General features: G+C 41.4%; 1 protein-coding gene across 2 annotated transcripts in view; it reads left to right on the top strand.

Moving 5' to 3' along the window:
* Window positions 1-2,726: 2,726 nt before the first annotated feature.
* PALS2 (protein associated with LIN7 2, MAGUK p55 family member) overlaps window positions 2,727-19,868 on the top strand; it is a gene marked incomplete at both ends in the record, with an annotated part of 32,882 nt that continues 15,740 nt past the window's right edge. The window contains 6 exons of one of the 2 annotated variants that reach the window (XM_080701592.1): window positions 2,727-2,846; window positions 6,429-6,581; window positions 9,771-9,923; window positions 10,920-11,147; window positions 17,069-17,110; window positions 18,574-18,705. In XM_080701592.1, coding sequence (XP_080557718.1) covers window positions 2,730-2,846; window positions 6,429-6,581; window positions 9,771-9,923; window positions 10,920-11,147; window positions 17,069-17,110; window positions 18,574-18,705 — 825 coding nt within the window. The remainder of the gene's footprint in view (window positions 2,847-6,428; window positions 6,582-9,770; window positions 9,924-10,919; window positions 11,148-17,068; window positions 17,111-18,573; window positions 18,706-19,868) is intronic. The other variant, XM_080701591.1, reaches the window with a different exon arrangement.

Genomic DNA, 19,868 nt, shown 5'->3' with positions numbered 1-19,868 from the left:
ATCCTTTGGGATCCAGTTTTCTGTCCAAACCTTTTATTTTACTGAGGCCCAGAAAGAATAACACAGGTTTATTATTATAAATCTTAAATTGTACAAGTTAGTGGCTTTCAGTGTGACATACACATACATGTTGCTTTGACCCTTTGCAGCTTCTCTACTAACCTCTCTCACCCTCTCCCTTCTCCAACCCACCCTCTCCCCTAACACTTCTTCTACTTTCATGTGTATATATATATATTTTAATTCTACATGAGATAGAAAACATGCAATTCCTGTCTTTCTGTGTCTGGCTTATTTTGCTTAACAGCTGCCATGTTAATAAATTTATTTTACAGAAACATCAAAATAAGATTCCTAGTCCTGAGTCAGGCTGTGATGTTGAGGGGGTCTGGCTTCGTTCTTACCTGTGTCTCAGTTGCTGAAAGGCCAGTGCTTTCCTTGACTGAAATGCTTTGCACGCTCTCCAAGAGCCAATGGCCACACGCTTATGGGTTGGTTTCTGGACTTCTTTGAAATTAAATGTCTGCCTCTGTGCAAGACCACACAATTTTGGTTTCTATAGTTTGTTAGTTTTAAGATCGAGAAATGTATGTTGCCCGATTTTGTTACTGAAAATTGTCCTGGTGATTGTGGGTCCTTTGTTTCCTATGAATTTTAGGACCAGCTTGTCACTGTCTGTGACAAGAAGACGGCTAAGATTTTGCAGTTTTGGCAGGGATTGCATTCTTTCTCTACACCAATATGGATACTGCGGCCATCTTAATCATGCTGTCTGCAGACTGAGAACAGGGGATGTCTTTCCATTTATTTAGGTCAACATTCTTTCAGTGATGTCTTAGAGTTTTAGTGTATACATTTTGTACTTTTTATTAATTTCTCAGCAGTTTACTGCTTTTGATGCTACTGTAAGAGGAGTGTTTTTGTACTTCATTAAGATGTGTGGCTGCAATGCACCAATAAAAGTTTAAAAATGTTCCAGTTTTGGATTGTTTGTTGCTAGTGTATAGAAAATACATTTGATTTTTGTGTGTCAGTCTTATGTTCTGAAAGCTTGACCTCTTATTAAGTCCAATAAATTTTTTGCTAGAATTTTCCATGTGCAAGACTATATATATATATATATATATATATATATATATATTTTTTTTTTGTGTGTGTGGGTCTGGGGATGGAACCCAGGGGCATTCAACCTCTGAGCTACACCCCCTCCCCTGTTTTTTATTCTTTAGTTTGAAACCAGGTCTCTCTGAGTTGCAGAGGACCTCACTAAGTAGCTGAGGCTGTCCCTGAACTGCGATCCTCCAGTCTCAGCCTCCCAAATGCTGGGATTACAAGCGTGTGCCACCACACCTGGCTCCAAGATTATATTTTTAAACAGAGATAGTTTGGCCTATTTCTTTTAGTCTGCTTTTTTCTTTTTCTTTTTCTTGCCTAACTGCACTGGCTAGGACCTCACATACAAAGTGGCACAGAAATGGCAAAGCAGACTTCCTTTTCTTGCTCATCTTTAGGAAGCATCTCGTCTTCGGCCGTTATGTATGATGCTAGCTTCGGATTTTTGGAGATGCCTTTTACGAGGCTGAGGAATTCCCCTTCTACTTCTGGCTTGGTGCTTTTTTCTTTATTTACTCGAGAGAGTTTGAGATTTTGTCAAATGCTTTTTAAGTCTACTGAGAAGTAATTTGGTTTTTGTTCTTTGTTCTTTTATTTTGGTATGTTGGTTGATTTTCATATATTGAACCTCTTGATTCCAGGGAAAAGTTGAACTTGACATTTGATACGCTCCTTTTTATATATTGTTAGATTCACTTTGCTAATATTTAAAAAAAGATTTTTGCATCTATGTTCATAAGAGATATTGGCTTTACTTTTCTTGTGATGTCTTTCCTGGGTTTAGTATCAGGGCAGTTGGTTTTACAGAATGCTTGGGAAGTGTGCCCTACTCTTGTATTTTTTGGAAGCATTTGTGAAGTATTAGTTTTATTCTTTGTAAATGTTCAGTGAGATTTACCAGTGGAATCTAATTCTGGGTGTGTGAGTTCTGTGATTACTAATTCAATATTTTTATTTTTATAAATATATTTAAATTTTGCTTTTTTTTTAAATACTGGGGATTGAATCCAGACGTATTCTACCACTGAACTATACCTCCAGCCCTATTTGTTACTCTTTATTTTGAAACAGGGTCTCACTAAGTTGCAGAAAGCCTCAGTAAGTAGCTGAGAACCCGTGATCCTCCTGTCTCAGCCTCCCAAGTACTGGGATTACAAGCATGTGCTACCATGTTTGGCAGATTTTCTATTTACTTTTGAGTGTTGGCTTCAAATTTGAAAAGTGTGTACAAGGTATTTGATAAAGCCCAAATTATATGTGAAATTTATGCTGCTATGAATTCATGGGAAGTCAACCTGAAACTCATATGGTTTAACAATCTCGCTTTTTAAGATGTGACTTTTCAAAAGCAACCCCCCCCAATTGGTGATTGAACCCAGGGTTCTGAGTCATACCCCTGATGTACTTCATATTTAGTTGTTTGGTTTTTTTTAAAGAGTTTTGCTAAGTTGCAGATACTGGCCTTGAACCTGAGAGCCTCCTGTCTCAGCCTCACAAGTTTGTCACCATACTTGACTGCATTAATGTCTCTTTATTTGCATTTGTAATCTTATTCCACCATGACTTAGAATTCAAGTGTTTTCTTTTTCTCTCTCTTTTTTTTAATCTCAGCAGCAATGCAGCAAGTTTTGGAGAACCTTACGGAGCTGCCCCCGTCAACCGGAGCAGAAGAAATAGACCTCATTTTCCTCAAGGGGATTATGGAGAATCCTATTGTAAAATCGCTTGCTAAGGTATATTGGTCTGTTCATAAGATTACTGAATTATTTTGAAAATTGTTTTCGTAGAAGTCTTCAAATATCACTATTTTAGAACTTGGTTAATCGACTTTAGCATGGTTAGCAAATTACAACACGTCACATAATGAAATCTTAATAAGGCCACTTCTGCCTTTTCCATTGTCTTTAAATGAAATGGCTCTTAAATTCTTAGCTTCCTATATGTGCTTTCTTGAAAAACATTTTTTCTCTTAAATAACCTTGGTATTTTAAGTCTGTTCCCAAAGTCCTGGAGCAGCCCCCTTATCTCATTGACAAGTGCAGCTTTACAACCATGTTTTGGTCCGGTTTTATTTCACTTACTCTTTTCTCCATAACTGGTGATTATAAACATCACTAAGCTCGGGGTACCCACCTTGCAGCCCTGCCGTCCATTCTTTAGAGTTTTCCCAAATGATTCTTATTTTCACCAACCTGCGCTGTGGGCCCTCATGACAGCTCCTTCAACGAGTCATGTTGTTGTTATTTTTGTTTTTGTATTCTTAGCATGCTTTTGTCCTCTCCTGATCTCTCTTTTTTTGTTACATTAAGTTTCTTGTTTTCTTCCAAGACTTCTAGAAAATCATACCTTTACAGAATTTTCCCCTAGTCTGAATAAGTTAATGACATGATTCTTATTTTATTCATGTAGTCCATGCTAAGGTCACAGGATCTAAAGGCACCGACGTAGAAATGAACCTACTTGCAATTATCCAGCTGGAATGATCACTTTAATCCTTTTGACTCCAGTCTTCCTGGTTTTATTATTATTCCTGTATTTTAATGACAATATACAGGCTATGATTGGCTTTCACATTCAAACTCTTTGTCGTAGGCATTAGCCATTTACTGTGGAAAGGAAACTGTAGTTTGGAATAACTTCACTCCAGAAATAACTAGAAAGTTACCAAAGCAAAGAGAAAAAACTAGACATTGGACAACAGGTAGCACAGGACTGTGATCCCTGAAAGGAAGGAACCAGTTGAGTTGGGCATCATGAAAACATCTGGGGATAATGGAGGTGTGCTTCCTGAAAACATCTGGGGATAAGTTTTAGGCTGCAGTGCAGAAGGGAAAACAGCAGCCTACTAGTCTTGATAGAGCTTGGGATTTGGAAAGTTGACGGTGCCTGGAATTCTGGGACAATATCAGAGAGGAGGAAGCTGAGCACAGAGCTTTGGAGATCTGCAGAAGGACGCCTGGGATTACAAGTGTGCGCCTCCCCACCCACTGACAGATGGTCTTACAGCTCTTCCTTAGAGCAAAGTAGAGAAAGTCAGAGGGCACAGTGGTGGTCTCACCCATAGGACCATCAGATAACTGGGGAGAGCTGCAGTAGAGCAGAAGTAACGGTGGGAGTGGAGTGAGGGCCAGCGGCCTGCATCGCGCTGGCTGACCTCTCGCTTCTGTTCGAGGGGCTCTCTCCATGATGGAGTCAAACGAGCCCTAGGAAACAGCTCCCTCTTGGCTTTGCCACTCGTCCCCACTGCCCCTCAGCAGTGGGAGCCCAAGCACTCAAGTGAGGACGAGAACAGCACACCCGCTTTTGTGAGCACACACACAGAGTGCATAGGAAACAGCACCTTGCACTAAAAACCCTCATCCGGTGTGGTGGCGCACACTGGTGATCCCAGTACTTGAGAGGCTGAGACAGAAGATGCGCTGGTTCGTGGCCAGCCTCAGCTACTTAGTGAGGCCCTCTGCAACTCAGTGAGACCCTGTTTCAAAATAATAAAAAAATTGGGCTTGGGGTGTAGCTCAGAGGTAGAATGCTCCTGGGTTCAACCCCCAGCACCACAAAAAAAGGAACTTTACTCATAGTAAATATTCACTAGTGTGAATCATACAGAAAAGAAAAACATTTGTACAATAGGATCATCTTTTTATTTTTTTTTATTTTTAAAAGTTAGAATGTTGTATGTATTTGGATTCTGAGGATCTATTCTATGGGCGGGGGATGTGTAAAATTTACACATGGTAAATTTACACATGGTAAAATTTAATTAGTACTGTTACCCTTTGACATTGGAGTTTTCCTCATTACTTACAGAACAAATCTGAAAACAGATTTGTCATTTATATAGTTTTATTTATGAATTAGGTCTTAATAATTATGGTTTGCCTGTCTTCAATAACAGCATCTATTAGAAAAGTAGAGAATACTTTAAAAAAAAGTAAAAAATTGATTTACTTCAGCTATAAAAGGAAAATCAAGATTACTTATTTTTTTGTGATAGTATAGTTCCCAGTATGCTTTCTTTGGAAGATTTTGGTATTAAAAAAAATTAAGATCTAGAGACAAGGTTTATTTCCCTAGCTAACTCTGAGGTCTTTCAAAGTCAAGCTCAAGAACCACCTGTCCTTTTTACTGGCTTTCTTATCCTTCACACTCCCCTCCTTCTCTTCCTCCTCCCTCCCTCCCTCCCTCCCTCCCTCCCTCCCTCCCTCCCTCCCTCCCTTCCTTGTCTTTTTACATTGCTGGGGAGCAAACCCAAGACCGTGTGCATGTTCGACAAGCTCTCTGGTGCTGAGCTACATCCCTAGCCTGATTTCAAAGCGAAGAATAGGCCGGGTGCGTGGTGGCCCACACCTGTAATCCCAGTACTTGGGAGGCTGAGATAGGAGGATTGCAGGTTTGGGGACAGCCTCAGCAAACAAAGGAGACCCTGTTTCAAAACAAAAAATAAAAAGGGCTGGGGGTGTAGTTTGAAGGTGGAATGCCGCTGGGTTCAATACCCAGTAACACACACACACACACACACACACACACACACACACACACACGCACACGCACACACAAGAGAGAGAAAAAACTGAAAAATGATGGCTTTAGGATTCTAGAATTTACAAAATGATTTTTATCATTAAAAAAAAATATTAACACATGTGATTATGTTCTGATTCTGTTTTTGTTATTCAGCATTTAATAAAATGTGAACACTTGCATTTAGAGTTGGAACCTCAAAGTCATTAGGAAACCCTGTCGGTGGGTAGGAATATAACATGGTTTTAATGATCATCTGACTTACTTAGTTTTTTCAAGGGTGTATAAAAATGAATTTTTCATGACTTAAAGTATAGGCATAAAGGTCAAGGTTTATTGTATTGCATGATATATTTACTATAAAATCTATGTATTTCCTCTGATTGAAATATTGAAGTTGATTTCAATGAATCAAACATCCAAGTAGTATTTTTTTTAAACTATGAAAAAGAAGTTAATGAAGAGCTAGACTACAGTGGGGGCAAATTAGTAGTTCCTGTGGTGCACTTCTGTGGTGCACTCCTGTGGTGCACTCCTGTGGTGCACTCTTGTGGTACACTCCTGTGGTGCACTCCTGTGGTACACTCCTGTGGTGCACTCCTGTGGTACACTCCTGTGGTGCACTCCTGTGGTGCGCTCCTGTGGTACACTCCTGTGGTGCACTCCTGTGGTACACTCCTGTGGTGCACTCTTGTGGTACACTCCTGTGGTACACTCTTGTGGTGCACTCCTGTGGTACACTTCTGTGGTACATTCTTGTGGTACAGTCCTGCGGTGCACTCTTGTCTCCTCAGGCTCATGAGAGGCTTGAAGATTCAAAACTGGAAGCCGTCAGTGACAATAACCTGGAGCTAGTCAACGAAATTCTGGAAGACATCACTCCCCTCATCAATGTGGATGAAAACGTGGCAGAACTAGTCGGGATACTCAAAGAGCCGCACTTCCAGGTAACCTGCCCCGTCATCCCCTCCCTGAGCCCCCAAAGTACTCTTGAGGAGTGTATTTCCAGTTCTAAGATTTATCTTTTGACAGTGACTTAGGGCCATGTTGTGTAAGTATGTAAATTCCAGCTTAATGCCCTGATATGCTAAAATACACAATAAATTAATACACACTATATACATGTGCAGTGTCTGTCAGAGAAATACATAGCCATTGATTTTCCTTTGTGCAGTCAATGAAAATACCCCGAATTCACCATTAGACCACATGCTGCCAAAACTCTCATTGTGAGAGTGGATTGTTCTTTACTACCATTCTGCCTTCCAGTCTCCTTTGGGCTCAGTAACAGACATTTTTTAGTATAGCTTCTCAAGACTGGGTGCAGTCAACATAAGGACAGAAACTATTATAATATATTTTGTTCCGCAGACACAAAAATAAGTGCAGTGTAAGCATGGCCTATGAATGAGGTAATGAGTTTCACAAAGAAAAATCTGCTTCAGAAGAGAAAGGACAGAACATTTTCTTTTAAACCTGTGACAACTAAGACATTAATTGGGGAGTGCTTGGAAAATCGACTAATTGGAGAGAATGGAAACCCCAGAAATAGAGGCAGCCGTACGTGGTGACTTGCTTTATGGTGGAGGCTGCATTGGGTAGAAAAGCAGTGGGGCTATGATCAAAGTCCCCTGTACAGACACACACTGTGAACCCTATTACCAAAGTCAAGTGTCCCCCTCTTTGCTCTTCCTCAGCCACCTGGCTCCTCAGCAGAACTGATGCCAAGATCGGTCCCTTGATTAAGGGCGATGACCGTCTCAAATAGTGTGTTATTATTCTTACGTTATGCAAGCGCTATTTCCTATCAACCGATTATCCTCTCGTGAACACAAATTAATAATCCTTGCCTAAGTCAATATTTTCATTAGAGCTTGCAAAATGGATGGTTTTTCAAATTCTGTCATTCTACACTTACCAACCAGTGTCCTTTTCTAAACGTAGAGCTTCTCATCAGTTGGCTTGACCTGATAGTGCCTTTCCTGCAGAAAGGGCAGGAAAACACTAGATCTTTCGGTTTGCCAATTTTTAAAAAGTCAAGAGTTATTTAAAGTAATAGTTTCAGGTAGTAACAAATGAATTTTCTAGTCCTTCTGTGTTTTAAATAGCATTGTGAACCAGTGGATTTTGCATTAATTCAGTATTTCAATTATAATTACCTACTTTCTTTCAAGTTGTCATGACTTCAGCCAGGTGCAGGCAGAGGTTTAGCAAATGAATTTGGACCAGAGATACAAAACTGGGAGTTATCAGTGTATACGTAGTGGTTCAAGTCACAGAACTGAATAATACTGCCTAAGAGGAGAATATGGAGTAGAAAAACCAGGCAGCCCAGGTTAGAGCTTTGGATGACTTCCAGCATTCATGGAAAGAATCCTTAAATAGGGATTTGTGGGTTCCTTTTTCTTTGTGAATTTTTCTCTTAGTGTCTTACAAATGATTTCATGAAATGACCAGGAATTGCCAATTAAGGCAATATCTAACTTGTTTCTATGAAAACTTATTGATATTTGTTCCCCTCCTCTATTTTGATTTACTGCTTTTGAACTTGTATGATATTCACTCAATTTTTTTAAAATTTAGCTTTATGGTGAGGATGCACAATTATAGTGAAGTTTGTTCCTTTGAGATAAAAATTTAAAACATTTAAAAAATTTTTTTTAAATACTAGAAATTCCTGAAAGCTAGATCAAAAATACTCAAAATGATAGCACATGCATAGTAAATGTAGAGTTTTAAAATGTGTTATCTCCAGAATCATTATTGATTTATGGTTTTCTTAAAAAATATGTCCTTTATAGACTAAAACCTGTATCAGTAATATAAAATTTTTATAAGATGCCGATGCTTATTTTCTATTGGGCATCTTTTTAACAAACATTTTGTACATACAGAAAGTATAGCAATAAAACTATAATAATAAAAACAGTATAATATTGTCACAAAACAGATGCAAATCAAAACTATACTGAGATTCCATCCAACCCCAATTAGAATGGCAATCTCAGGAATTGAAATAGCAAATGCTGGTGAGAATGTGGGAAACAGGGACTCTTCTACACCTGTTGGTGGGATTGCAGATTAGCTGAGCCACCAGGAAGGTCTGTGTGAAGATTCCTCAACAAACTGGGAATGGACCCACCATGTCATCCAGGTATACCACTCATGGGGACTGAAGTCAGAGTGTTACAGACATATCCATGATTATAGCAGCACAATTCACAGTAGCCAAATTATGGGACCAACCTAGGTGTCCAACAGATGACTGGATTACAAAATTATGGGATAGCCACACAGTGGGATTCTACTCAGCAGTAAAGAACAAGATGGTGTCATTTACAGGAAAATGGATGGACCTGGACACATTGTTAAGTGAGATTAGCCAGGGTCATTATGTTTACTGTAATGTGTGGAAGCAGTGGAGTCATCAGGATACAAGAGAGACTTCAGATAGCAAAGAAGAAACCTCAGTGGAGCAAAGGGGAGAAACCCCAGTGGCCTAAGGGAGGTGATGGGGGTCAGTGGAGGAAACACTTCCATGGACATTGTACACCTCTGTGAGAACACCAATGCTGATCCTAACAGCATGTATGGGAAGGGATGGGGGCACACTAGGTGCTGTGTGCGTGTGTGCCGTCACTCTGAGCCACAGTGATGCGAGACACAGTGCACCAGTGTGTGTGTGCGCATGTGGGCGTGCATGAGGTCCAGCACACTGCTAACTTAGCCACAGAAAGGTAAAAATTTGGGTCCTGTCATTGGGCTTTTGTGATACCTAATCAGGATTATTGATTGATTGATAACACATGAACTCAGTGCCTTCCCGCGCCAGACTGGAAACCTGGGTTTATTTCCTGTGTGCACACCAATTTAAATGTGTGACTGAATCCTGTCAAGTATCTTCATATCTAAAACAAGAATATGATATTTGATGACAGCTAAATAAATCTACATACTCATTTCTTGAAGAGATTTGATATTTGACATTGATATTTGATTTGATTTGTTTTGGGGAATTTAATAATGTGTGCCCTGGAAATTTTGAGTACTCAACCAGAATAATGAACTAACAAATTATTTTTAGCAACTTGTTCCACCAGTAGCTAATAACCACAGGCAGATTTGGCTTCTTACAGTCTCTCTTGGAAGCCCATGACATTGTGGCATCAAAGTGTTACGATTCACCCCCGTCAAGCCCGGAAATGAGTAATTCTTCTGTCAATAATCAGTTATTGCCAGTAGACGCCATTCGCATTCTGGGGATTCACAAAAGAGCTGGGGAGCCGTTGGTGAGTAGATGGATCGGTGCCTTCCGACGTCTAAAATAGAACGTGCGGCTCGTCACTATCCTTTGCTAATTTCTTTCCTTTTCATAATGTTTTGTGAAAGTTGTATTTGTTTGTGTTATCAGTCTTCATGGCCCATGTATAAGTATACAACTGACATTTTTTACGTAGATTCATCCTATAATCTAAACCAACATGAAGAGTTAGACTGAACTAGAAGCTAGCAGTGTGCCAGTGGGCAGCAAGGAATCGGGACTACTACTCCGTTTCTTCCTGCCCTTGGGAGAAAGGAACTCAGGTTGCTTATTTTGATGGTATCAAAACACTGAAGCAAGTTGTTATTAAAAACTGAAGCCATAGCCAGGCGTGGTGGCGCACACTTGTAATCCCAGCATTTGGGAAGCTGAGACAGGAGGATCTCTGTTCAAGGCCAGCCTCAGCTACTTGGTTATGCCCTTTGCAACTCAGTGAGACCCTGTTTCAAAATAAAGAATAAAAAATAGGGCAGGGGGTGTCGCTTGGCGGTAGAATGCCTCTGCGTTCCGTCCCCAGTACCACACACACACAAAAAAAAAACCCATAATCAAGCCTTATAAGTCGAGAGTAAAGTTTATAATTTCTTGCTAAAATTATTATTTGTGGATCCTGACTAAGAACAATGAAATGGAGAAAAACAAAAGAAGGCAGGAATAAGCCCCTGGGAGTGCCCAGGAGTGTCCACTCGCTGGCTTTTCTCTTGCGCGCCTGCCGTCCTGTGGAGTACAGCCTGGGTGCCTGGATGCGGTTCAGTTTTCAGGCTAACCTTACCACAGAGCTTGTTTTGATAGAGTACTGTCACACTTGCACATAGTCTTATGGGATTCCAATATTAAGATGGGGGAAGCCTGGGGGAAGTCAGAACAATTCGCTTACCTGGTCTGGGAATTCTTTTCATCTTCATACTCGTGGATCTTTCATATCTTAATGTACTACAATGAGCGCTACTCGTGTTTCCTACAGGGTGTAACATTTAGGGTGGAAAATAATGACCTGGTCATCGCGCGAATCCTCCATGGAGGGATGATAGACCGGCAGGGTCTGCTCCACGTCGGGGACATCATCAAGGAAGTCAACGGCCACGAGGTGGGCAGCAATCCCAAGGAGCTGCAGGAGCTCCTGAAAACCATCAGTGGGAGTGTCACCCTCAAGATTTTGCCAAGCTATAGGGACACCATCGCCCCGCAGCAGGTTGGTGATTCCGATTCTGGTGATATGAAGAATGCTCCTGTTTCTTGACTAGCTCTGTGAGGTAGAGCCAGCAGGTCCTAGTATTTTGCTAAAGAAAAGAGAGAACCGACTGTCTGATTTAATTGTTCCGAATTGGCTCATTTTGTCACCAGTGATATTTGTTTCTTTTAAGCATCTCACTATTATAAAAAAAATAGTAGCGGCATTTCTGTGGGAGACTCTGGAGCCCTGTCATTGCAGCAGCCTGCAGCTAGGTATCAGAAGACTGCAGGCCTCTTAGGCAAGAGTTCTGCAAAGGCTTTTGACCTGGGGTTGGGCTTTTGAGAGGGTGTGGTCTCTGTCACCTCCGGGCAGCATTCCTGTGACAGGCTAGACAGGGAGGTGGGCACACGGGGAAGAAAATCTTGGACACTTGGTTTGTACACATTTGATACGTATTTTAGGTAAAATAGATATTTAAACAAGGGACTGTTTTAATGATAGAGACCATCATGGCATCAAGAGGCTGCTTTTGTGTGGTGATGAGGGAACATTGACACAGTGGAATTATGAAGAAAAATAAAAATGATGGTAAGAGTAGTGAGCTAAAGACAGGGTTTTCTAGCCTACATGACATAGAAACGAGAAATATCAATTTTTATATGAATGCTTCTCATGTTCAGTTTCACTCAAGAAATTTATTTGTTATAGGGATGAATTATAAGTATTCTTGCATAAGATAATGCCAGCATGTCTTATTTTTATATTAATAATAGAAGAGTTTAAAAGCCAGATGGGGGCGCACGTTTGTAATCCCAGCATTTGGGAGGCTGAGACAGGAGGATCTCAGTTTGAGAAGAGCCTCAGCTACTCAGTGAAGCCCTCTGCAACTTAGTGAGACCCTGTTTCAAAACAAAGAATAAAAAATAGGGCTGGGGGTGCAGCTCAGAGGTAGAATGCCCCTGGGTTCCATCCCCAGTACTGCCAAAAAAAAAATAATTTATATGTGAGTTTAAAAGCCTAGTTTTTGTATTTCCATGTGATCCTCTGAAATAACATGAGTTGAATGCCGATCTTGAGCTGTTCTTTGGAAGGCAGGGTAGCTGTGTCGTCATGAACGTTAGCGTATAAGTTGGACGTGTGGTAATAAGCAGACTTCGGCTTCCCACGAGCTGGAGGTGGGCGCTCGGTTTCAAGGGAGGGAGCCACCAGGATGGAGCCACCCTGTTGCTGGTACTGGTCACGGGGCTTCCGTTCCTCAGTTGGCGCAGTTCCCTTCGTGACGATTCGAGGCCTGTCCTGGATCTGAGGAGACTGGAATTGTTACACCTCAAGCTTATTAATTTTTATCATCATGCTTTGGTTGTGATAGACAATTCCTCTCACCCCCCTCCACCCCTGTGCTATGAACTTGAGAATTCTTAGTTTAACATGGCTATACTAGACTTTACAGATAAACACATTTTTATAATATTAGATTCCTATGTGGATTTTGTATGTGGTGAACTGAACGCTGTGAAATGCATGAATGCTCAGCCTTGGTTTAAACAAAAGGTTTTCCCCGTCCATCCCATACCTTACGAAGCTCTGGTCTTCACGTAGCGTTGGAGCCCAGGGGACAAGAGGAGTAGGGACAAGAGGGCCTGAGACGTCAGCCCTCTGCTGCCATAGAAAAGGAATGTTGCTAGGGTCTGAAGACTTCCAAAGAGGGCTCAGTCCAGATTGGGGCTTAGTATTATTATTATTTTAATGAGAAGGAAATTATTAGTCATCATGTTGGAACAATAGGCATAACTCAAGAAGGTCCTGGGAGAATCTTCTAAAAGAGACTGTGGGGACTCCGCTCACCCTCCTCCACGTCCGCGAGCAGCAATCCCCCTTCCCCAGGGTTTTGCTCTGTCAAACAGCAAAGAGTGCCCCCACTCTTTCTCCCTCGCCCCCTTCCTTCCCCATACGGATTACTGAGATTGACATTGACATTTTCACATATGTACACATAGCCAATGGTCGTGATTCCTTCATCGATCCTCACTCTTCCTCCTCCCCTCCCCTCCCACCTCCCTGGCTGCACTGAGGTCTCCCCTCCATGTCTGGAGCTCCTCTGGTATCCCCATTACTCTAGCTTCCTCATATTAGAGAAATCATAGGACCCTTCACTTCCTGTGACTGGCTAATCTCACTTAACATAATGTTCTCCAGGTCCTTCCATTTTCTTGCAAATGATGTAATTTTGTTCTTTATTGCTGAGTAGAATTTTGTGGACACCCCATAAATTTGTAATCCAGTCATCTGCTGATGGACACCTAGGTTGGTCCCATAATTTGGCTATTGTGAATTGTGCTGCTGAACATGAGTATGCATATGTTACTATAGGTCTCTGGTTTCATCCCCTTTGGAAAGATACCCAGGAGTGGTATAGCTGGATTATGTGGTGATCCATTCCCAGTTGACTGAGGAATCTCCACACAGGTCTCCATAGGGGCTGGACTCATTTGCAACCTCACCAGCAGTGTAGAAGAGCTCTGATTTCTGCACTTCCTCACCAGCATTCATTATTTCCTGACTTCTGGGTGATTGCCACTGTGATGGGGTGCTGGCTTGGCTGTCTCACTCAGACAGCAAAGCTGACGGCTCCACGCCCAAGTGCTTCCTTACTACAGGAAGGCGTTGACTCACTGGGTTCAGTACTGTCTGTGGTCTCAGCCCTCCACAGGGGACTCGGAAAGTATCCCCCATGGAAAGTGGGGGTTCCTGCACAGTGGAGTTTGATACACCTCTTCCTCTGGACTTTTGCAAAGGCAAACAGAAGTGAGGGGCTCTCCTTCCTAAGGTGGTGGTTTTCAAAGGATAGCAGTAGATTATCCTCGTCAGAGCCCTTTGAGGTACTGGCTAAAAGTCCAAAATCTTTTACGGGACAGAGTCTACTTACAGCTTGAGAAACAGATTAAGTTAGAAGTTGTAGTCAATTCTGAAGCTTTCAACTCACAGATAGGTTAGGTCCCCAGAGACAGTCATGGCCCCATTTGTTCATTGGGGCAAAACAACAGGAATTCTCTTTTGCTCATCCTTTAAGACCAGCGTGACCTGCACACCAAAAACATGGGAGGAAAGAAATTGCACGTCTGTCTTATTCAGAGATATACACATAAGAATTCTCAACAAAATATGAGCAAATGTGATCTAACCATGTATAAAAAGATAATGCGACATGTGCAAGTTGGATTTGGCAGGGATAGACTAGCACAGTTTCATATTAAAATATCAAGGTGTTAACAGATGAAAGGAGAATAACTTTAAAAGAGAATTTGATAAAAATATATCTGTGCACATGTTTTTAGAAGATTAATGAAGTAGGGACTGGAGGGAATCTCCTTAATTTTGTTAAATGTAACTAAGAAAAAATGAATGGCAGAAACTTTCCCTTTAAAATCAGAAACCGGACTCTCAGTGGTCTGAGACCACTTCGTACCAACTCCAGCCCCCCACGCAGCCCCGTTTCCAACAAAATTAAAGAACACATCATAAACCAGGAGAAACTTAGCAAGTAACAGATACAGTTGTGCACTGGTAAGAAGGAGCTGACCCCAAGGGCTCTCTCTATCTGGCAATATCTGTTATCACAGATGGTAAGCATCTTTAGTTCTCCTTAAAGACATTAAGAATGAACGATATCTCTGCTGTTAAAGAAATCAATATGTTTGTAAACCAAGGAATGAGTCCACATTAATAATTCGTCATCCAGATAGCGCTAGCAACAAACGCTCTTGTCATTTGCAGCTGTGCTGAGGCGAGGCAGCTGACAGCCGTGTCCCCGGGATCTTAACTGGACCTGGCCAGCCCAGGGCGCTGCGGGGTCCACTCGGCAGGTGCCACTTGCTACCGGGAGGAGGACGGCCTCCTTCAGGACTTTTTTTTCCTCTTTTGTGGTACTGGGGATGGAACCCAGAGGCATTCTACCTCCGAGCGACACTTCAGCCCTCCCTTTCTGTCTGTCTGTCTGTCTGTCTGTCTGTCTCTGTCTCTGTCTCTGTCTCTCTCGTTCTCTCTCTCTCTTTCCTTCTTTCCTTCTTTTTTTTTTTTTTTTTTTTTTTTTTGGTGGTACTGGGGATGGAGCCCTTCTACCTCCGGGCTACACTTCCAGACAACAATGTGTGCCACCACGCCCAGCTTTATTCTTTATTTTGAAACAGAGTCTCACTGAGTCGCAAAGGGCCTCACTAATTAGCTGAGGCTGTCCTCGAACCATAATCCTCCTGTCTCAGCCTTCCAAATGCTGGGTTTATAAGCCTGTGCCACCATACCCAGCTATAAAATTTTTTATTTCATCAACTGAAACTTAAATTTGTGGCCCCCAGATGGATATTTAGCAGATAGGATGGTGAATTCCTCCTCATGGTCTTCCTGGTTTCAAGAAGTGTGTTTGGGGGGGGGGGGTGGGAAGTGTATTGAACTAAATAGGCCAAGTTCATAGACTGTGAAAATCTCCAGATAAAAGAACATCCCTGCCCAGTCTTCTCGGCCTCTGTCTCAGAGCTGTGGCCAGTCCGTCCACCCTCTGGTCACTCGCTCTGATGTGCAGGCTCATCACAGCCTGAACGTGGCTCGAGACCCAGTTCTGTGAGCACCGCGCCCAGCCAGCATGTTCCCATGCAGCCGCGGCCACTTCTCTTCCTCCCAGGGACCGGGAGATGCTCTCTGGCTATCTCATCTCTGGTACTTATTTTCTCCAGCTGGTTGTCATTTTCACAGGCACAAAATATTTTTATGCAATATCTTTTTCTCCGTATTTTTCCTCTTGTCATCTTTGCTTTAAAAGTATACTGGATATAAAGTTTCTATATATTCTATCTATAGGAAATATTACCACAATAGAACTTGTATTTTGATTTGTACTCTTGAGTAAGATTTAACATCTGGGTACTTCTTTCTCTGTTCTATCCACTTTAAATTGTTGGTCCTTCAGTTCTTATTTTTAATACATGAAATTGAAATACTTTAGTATATGGTGTTTAGTAACTTCTTAATAATGAAGAGTTAACATCTATGGCCTATTAGCAAAACAAGATGCATTTGATAAAATTATACTAAATCCAGTTAACTCTTCGGTGACTTTAAAAGTCATTACAAAATACCTAGATCAAAGGTTGGGCTAATTGATTTTTGAGGCAAATTTTACCAAAGTAAAACTAGATTAATCTAAGTTTTTGAGCATGAGGTTAATGTTCACAAATTATTTGGGAAATGAAAAAAGAAAGGTTCCTTCTCGTCTCTTGTATTTGAGAGGTATAATTTGTATTCCACAAACATTTGCACTTCCAGAACAGTTTGAGGGAAGCAGAGGAGTGGATGTTTGTAAATTGGACTAAATTTGTAACTTTGTGGTTACAAAATACCTCCTCTCCTGCAGAGGAGAAGACAACACCTCCCTGCTTAGGTGGCAGGGTCTGGCTCTTCATTCAGTGCACCTTTCTGGGGAAATAAGGAGTGTGCCGGTATTTTTTGTGACGTCACATACTGACCCCCCATCTCAAATGCCTCAATTTGTGTGTGTGTGGGGGGGGTTACTGGATGGAACCCAGGGGCATTCTACCTCCGAGCTCCACCCCAGCTCTATTCTTTATTCTTTATTTTACCACAGGGTCTCACTGAGTTGCAAAAGGCCTCACTAAGTAGCTGAGACTGCCTGCAAACCCGATCCTCCTGTCTCAGCCTCCCAGATGCTGGAGTTAGAAGCGTGCGCCACCACGCCCGGCTCGGCCCCGAATTTTTGATTGGATTGTTTATCATTTGCAGGTGTCAGAACCTGGGGATAGTGGATTAGGGAGGCAGTTGCTTTACCAAATGAGTGAAGTAATGAAATGGGCCAATAATTTATTTATATATTGTTCATTTTTTATAAATGATAAGTCTGGCTTTTTTATGCAATTGAAACTGTGTTTTAGAGCCCGGTCGGTGTGGAGAGGCGCCCTGCACACCTCCGGCAGGTAGGAAAGCCTTCCCAGAGCCAGCTCTGGCACCGGCGTCTCTGTCTTAACTCAGTTGACCTCATTTAACTGGATGGTTTTGGGTTTTGCCCACTACCGAGACACTGAGCTGCATGCCACTGTCAGGGTAGCTGTCAGTCGGCAATCTCACTGCTGTTTGTATGCTTGCTTTTTAGATACTTCTAAAAATTGTATGTTGGATGAAAATCATTGGCTTACTGATTTTTTTAGACATTATTAGCCTTTTCCGTGCTATTGGAAATGTTCTCGGTGCTTTTTGCTAAGTCATCTGATTGTAAATAACTGAAGTTTTATCATGTATCCACACTAGTTATTTTAAAATCATTTTAGTGTGTGTCCCACTGCTGTGTAGACTCATCGCACCAGTTTCCGTGTGCATCTCACTGGGTTTGCCACGCTCACACTGTAACATACGTAGTGTACTGTTGGATTATCTTGTGTGGTTATACTTGTAGGAGTATGGTAAGCAGAATTAACAGTGTTTTGTTTTTGTTTTTACTAATTGTGTTTTTTCCTCTTTACTAAGTTGTACCTGCTGACTAAGTCAAAGCTATTCTTTAGAAGATAAAATTTGAATTTCTATAAATATGTATGAAAAAAGAGCTGTTGACCTGAACTTTTAAATAATTAACAATGTTAACTTAATTAGAATTCCAGTTAAAGTGAATAAGTAAAATATCCCAGATAGCGGAGACTTTAACTAACAGTGGTGATTGGCATGTTCTTAATTAACAAGGGCAATTTAAAAGACACGTGCATATGTAAATGAATGTAAATTGAAAAGCAGTTAATAGGCTTTTTCAGTGTTTGTCCTATGACTAATGCTGCTCATTTAAATTTAAGTGGTCATATCAGTCAGAGTAAAATGATCCCAAAAAAGTATTTTCCATAGTAGTTTTGGGCAATGGAAAGTCTGTTAAAAAAATGATACTGGGGGTAAAAGTTGATTTTATCTTTCTCAAAGTAACCAAGGTCTGACTTCAACATGGATTTTTATTATTATATTTTTGTTTCAGGCCCCTTTACAAAGTCAGTTCTGATATCTCTGAAATACATGCCTTAATTTAGCTGCACATGTCATTTCAGAACATTAATCAGAAAGTGACATTAACTTGTACTAAAGAAAGGCTATCGAGTATTTCCTGGACAATCAGGTGACAAGGTTGGAGGAGACGAGAATGGTGGAATGGAGTAATTGTCCAGCTCTGCTGACTTTAATTAAAAGTTCACACACACACAATTTTAATGTAATATGAGCATTTCTTATTCTGACTCCAAATTCTCTTAGGAGTCTCATAATTTGATTTTTATTTGTGAGAGACAGTTTCTCATGTCAAGTATTAAATACGTGTCACTTAAAATTGTAGCGGATTGAAAAGGATTTTGGAAATCCAGTGGCAAATGACGCACCGGGAGTATTTTCACTGTGCTGTGTGTTTTAGGTATTTGTGAAGTGTCATTTCGATTATAATCCGTACAATGATAACCTGATACCCTGCAAAGAAGCGGGACTGAAGTTTTCCAAAGGAGAAATTCTTCAGATCGTAAACAGAGAGGATCCGAATTGGTGGCAGGTCGGTGTGCTTCCCAGGTACCCCTGCACTTTTCTGTCTCCAACCAGAGATCTGGCCAGTATCTGAATATTCAGGAAGAACAAATTAGCATTTGTTTCAATGATTTTTCCTGCATGAACAGCTCCTGCTTCATGGCTATTAATTTATGGAGAGAAGGCCAAATCGAGAGGGAATTTGTGAGTAGCTGTTAATCGCTGCAGGCCTAAACCACTGTGGCCCTGCCCCGTTGGCTTGAGGATTAGACGCACTGGTCCTTCGCATGGGTGGTTGCATTAAACTATGCTATTGGACAGGAAAAACTCACTTGGAGTCATCCTTTGTCAGTGTTTGTTTTTGGTCTGTTTTCATTAAGACTCTTTTACTGTGGATACAATGGTTTTTCTCGTCTTTTCTCTCTCTATATATGTTCATTACATAGGTAAAGCATAGTTTCTAAAGATCTTTTATTGTGGTATAGGGGATTGAACTCAGATGCATTCTACCTTCAAGCTACACCCCCAGGCTTCTTATTTTTGTTTTGAAACAGGGTCTCTCTAGGTTGCTGAGGCTGGCCTTGCCCCTGCGGTCCTCCTGTCCCAGGCTCTCAAGTACTAGAATTACAGGGGTGAGCCACCACACCCAGCTTCTGAACACCCTAAATCTGTTTGCTTACCTCGTGTCAGTTAGTGAGAACAAAGGTTCGCTCTCTGGGTTTTGTTAGGTCTCAGATTAAGATCCGTATCAGGAAAGTCGCCACTCTCTCCCTCCCCGCTGCTCAGGCGTTCTGTGTGGTGGTTCTTCTTTCTCTCACCCGATGCTGCTTTCAGAAGTGTCCAGAAGCAGTAATAGCAGAAATACTTTTGTAATTGCGTAGATCAGCTAACAATCATGGTATTAGAAGTGGAGAAACTGACAAATCAGAAAGCCTGGAAGCATTTCAACTGTCCTGGCAAATGACAGTCTCACTCACTAGAGAACACAGTGTCAGGAAAGGACCACGGACTTGGCACCACCCTCGAAGACTGGGCGAGATTCTGGGAACTCGTGTTAGCGCCAGTAAGTTACACTGACTTCTAAGGGGAAATGTTCACAAAGTGCCAAGTTGTACTGGTGATTCCTAGGTTTAAATAAAGACTTTATTATAGTTAAGTGTGCCAAGTGGTGAGAGAACTAAGATATGGGAA

This window comes from Muscardinus avellanarius, assembly GCF_963383645.1.
Source record: "Muscardinus avellanarius genome assembly, chromosome: 9".
NCBI lineage: Eukaryota > Metazoa > Chordata > Mammalia > Rodentia > Gliridae > Muscardinus > Muscardinus avellanarius.
Note: the sequence above shows the minus strand (reverse complement) of the source record. Positions and strands in the feature narration are given on the sequence as shown.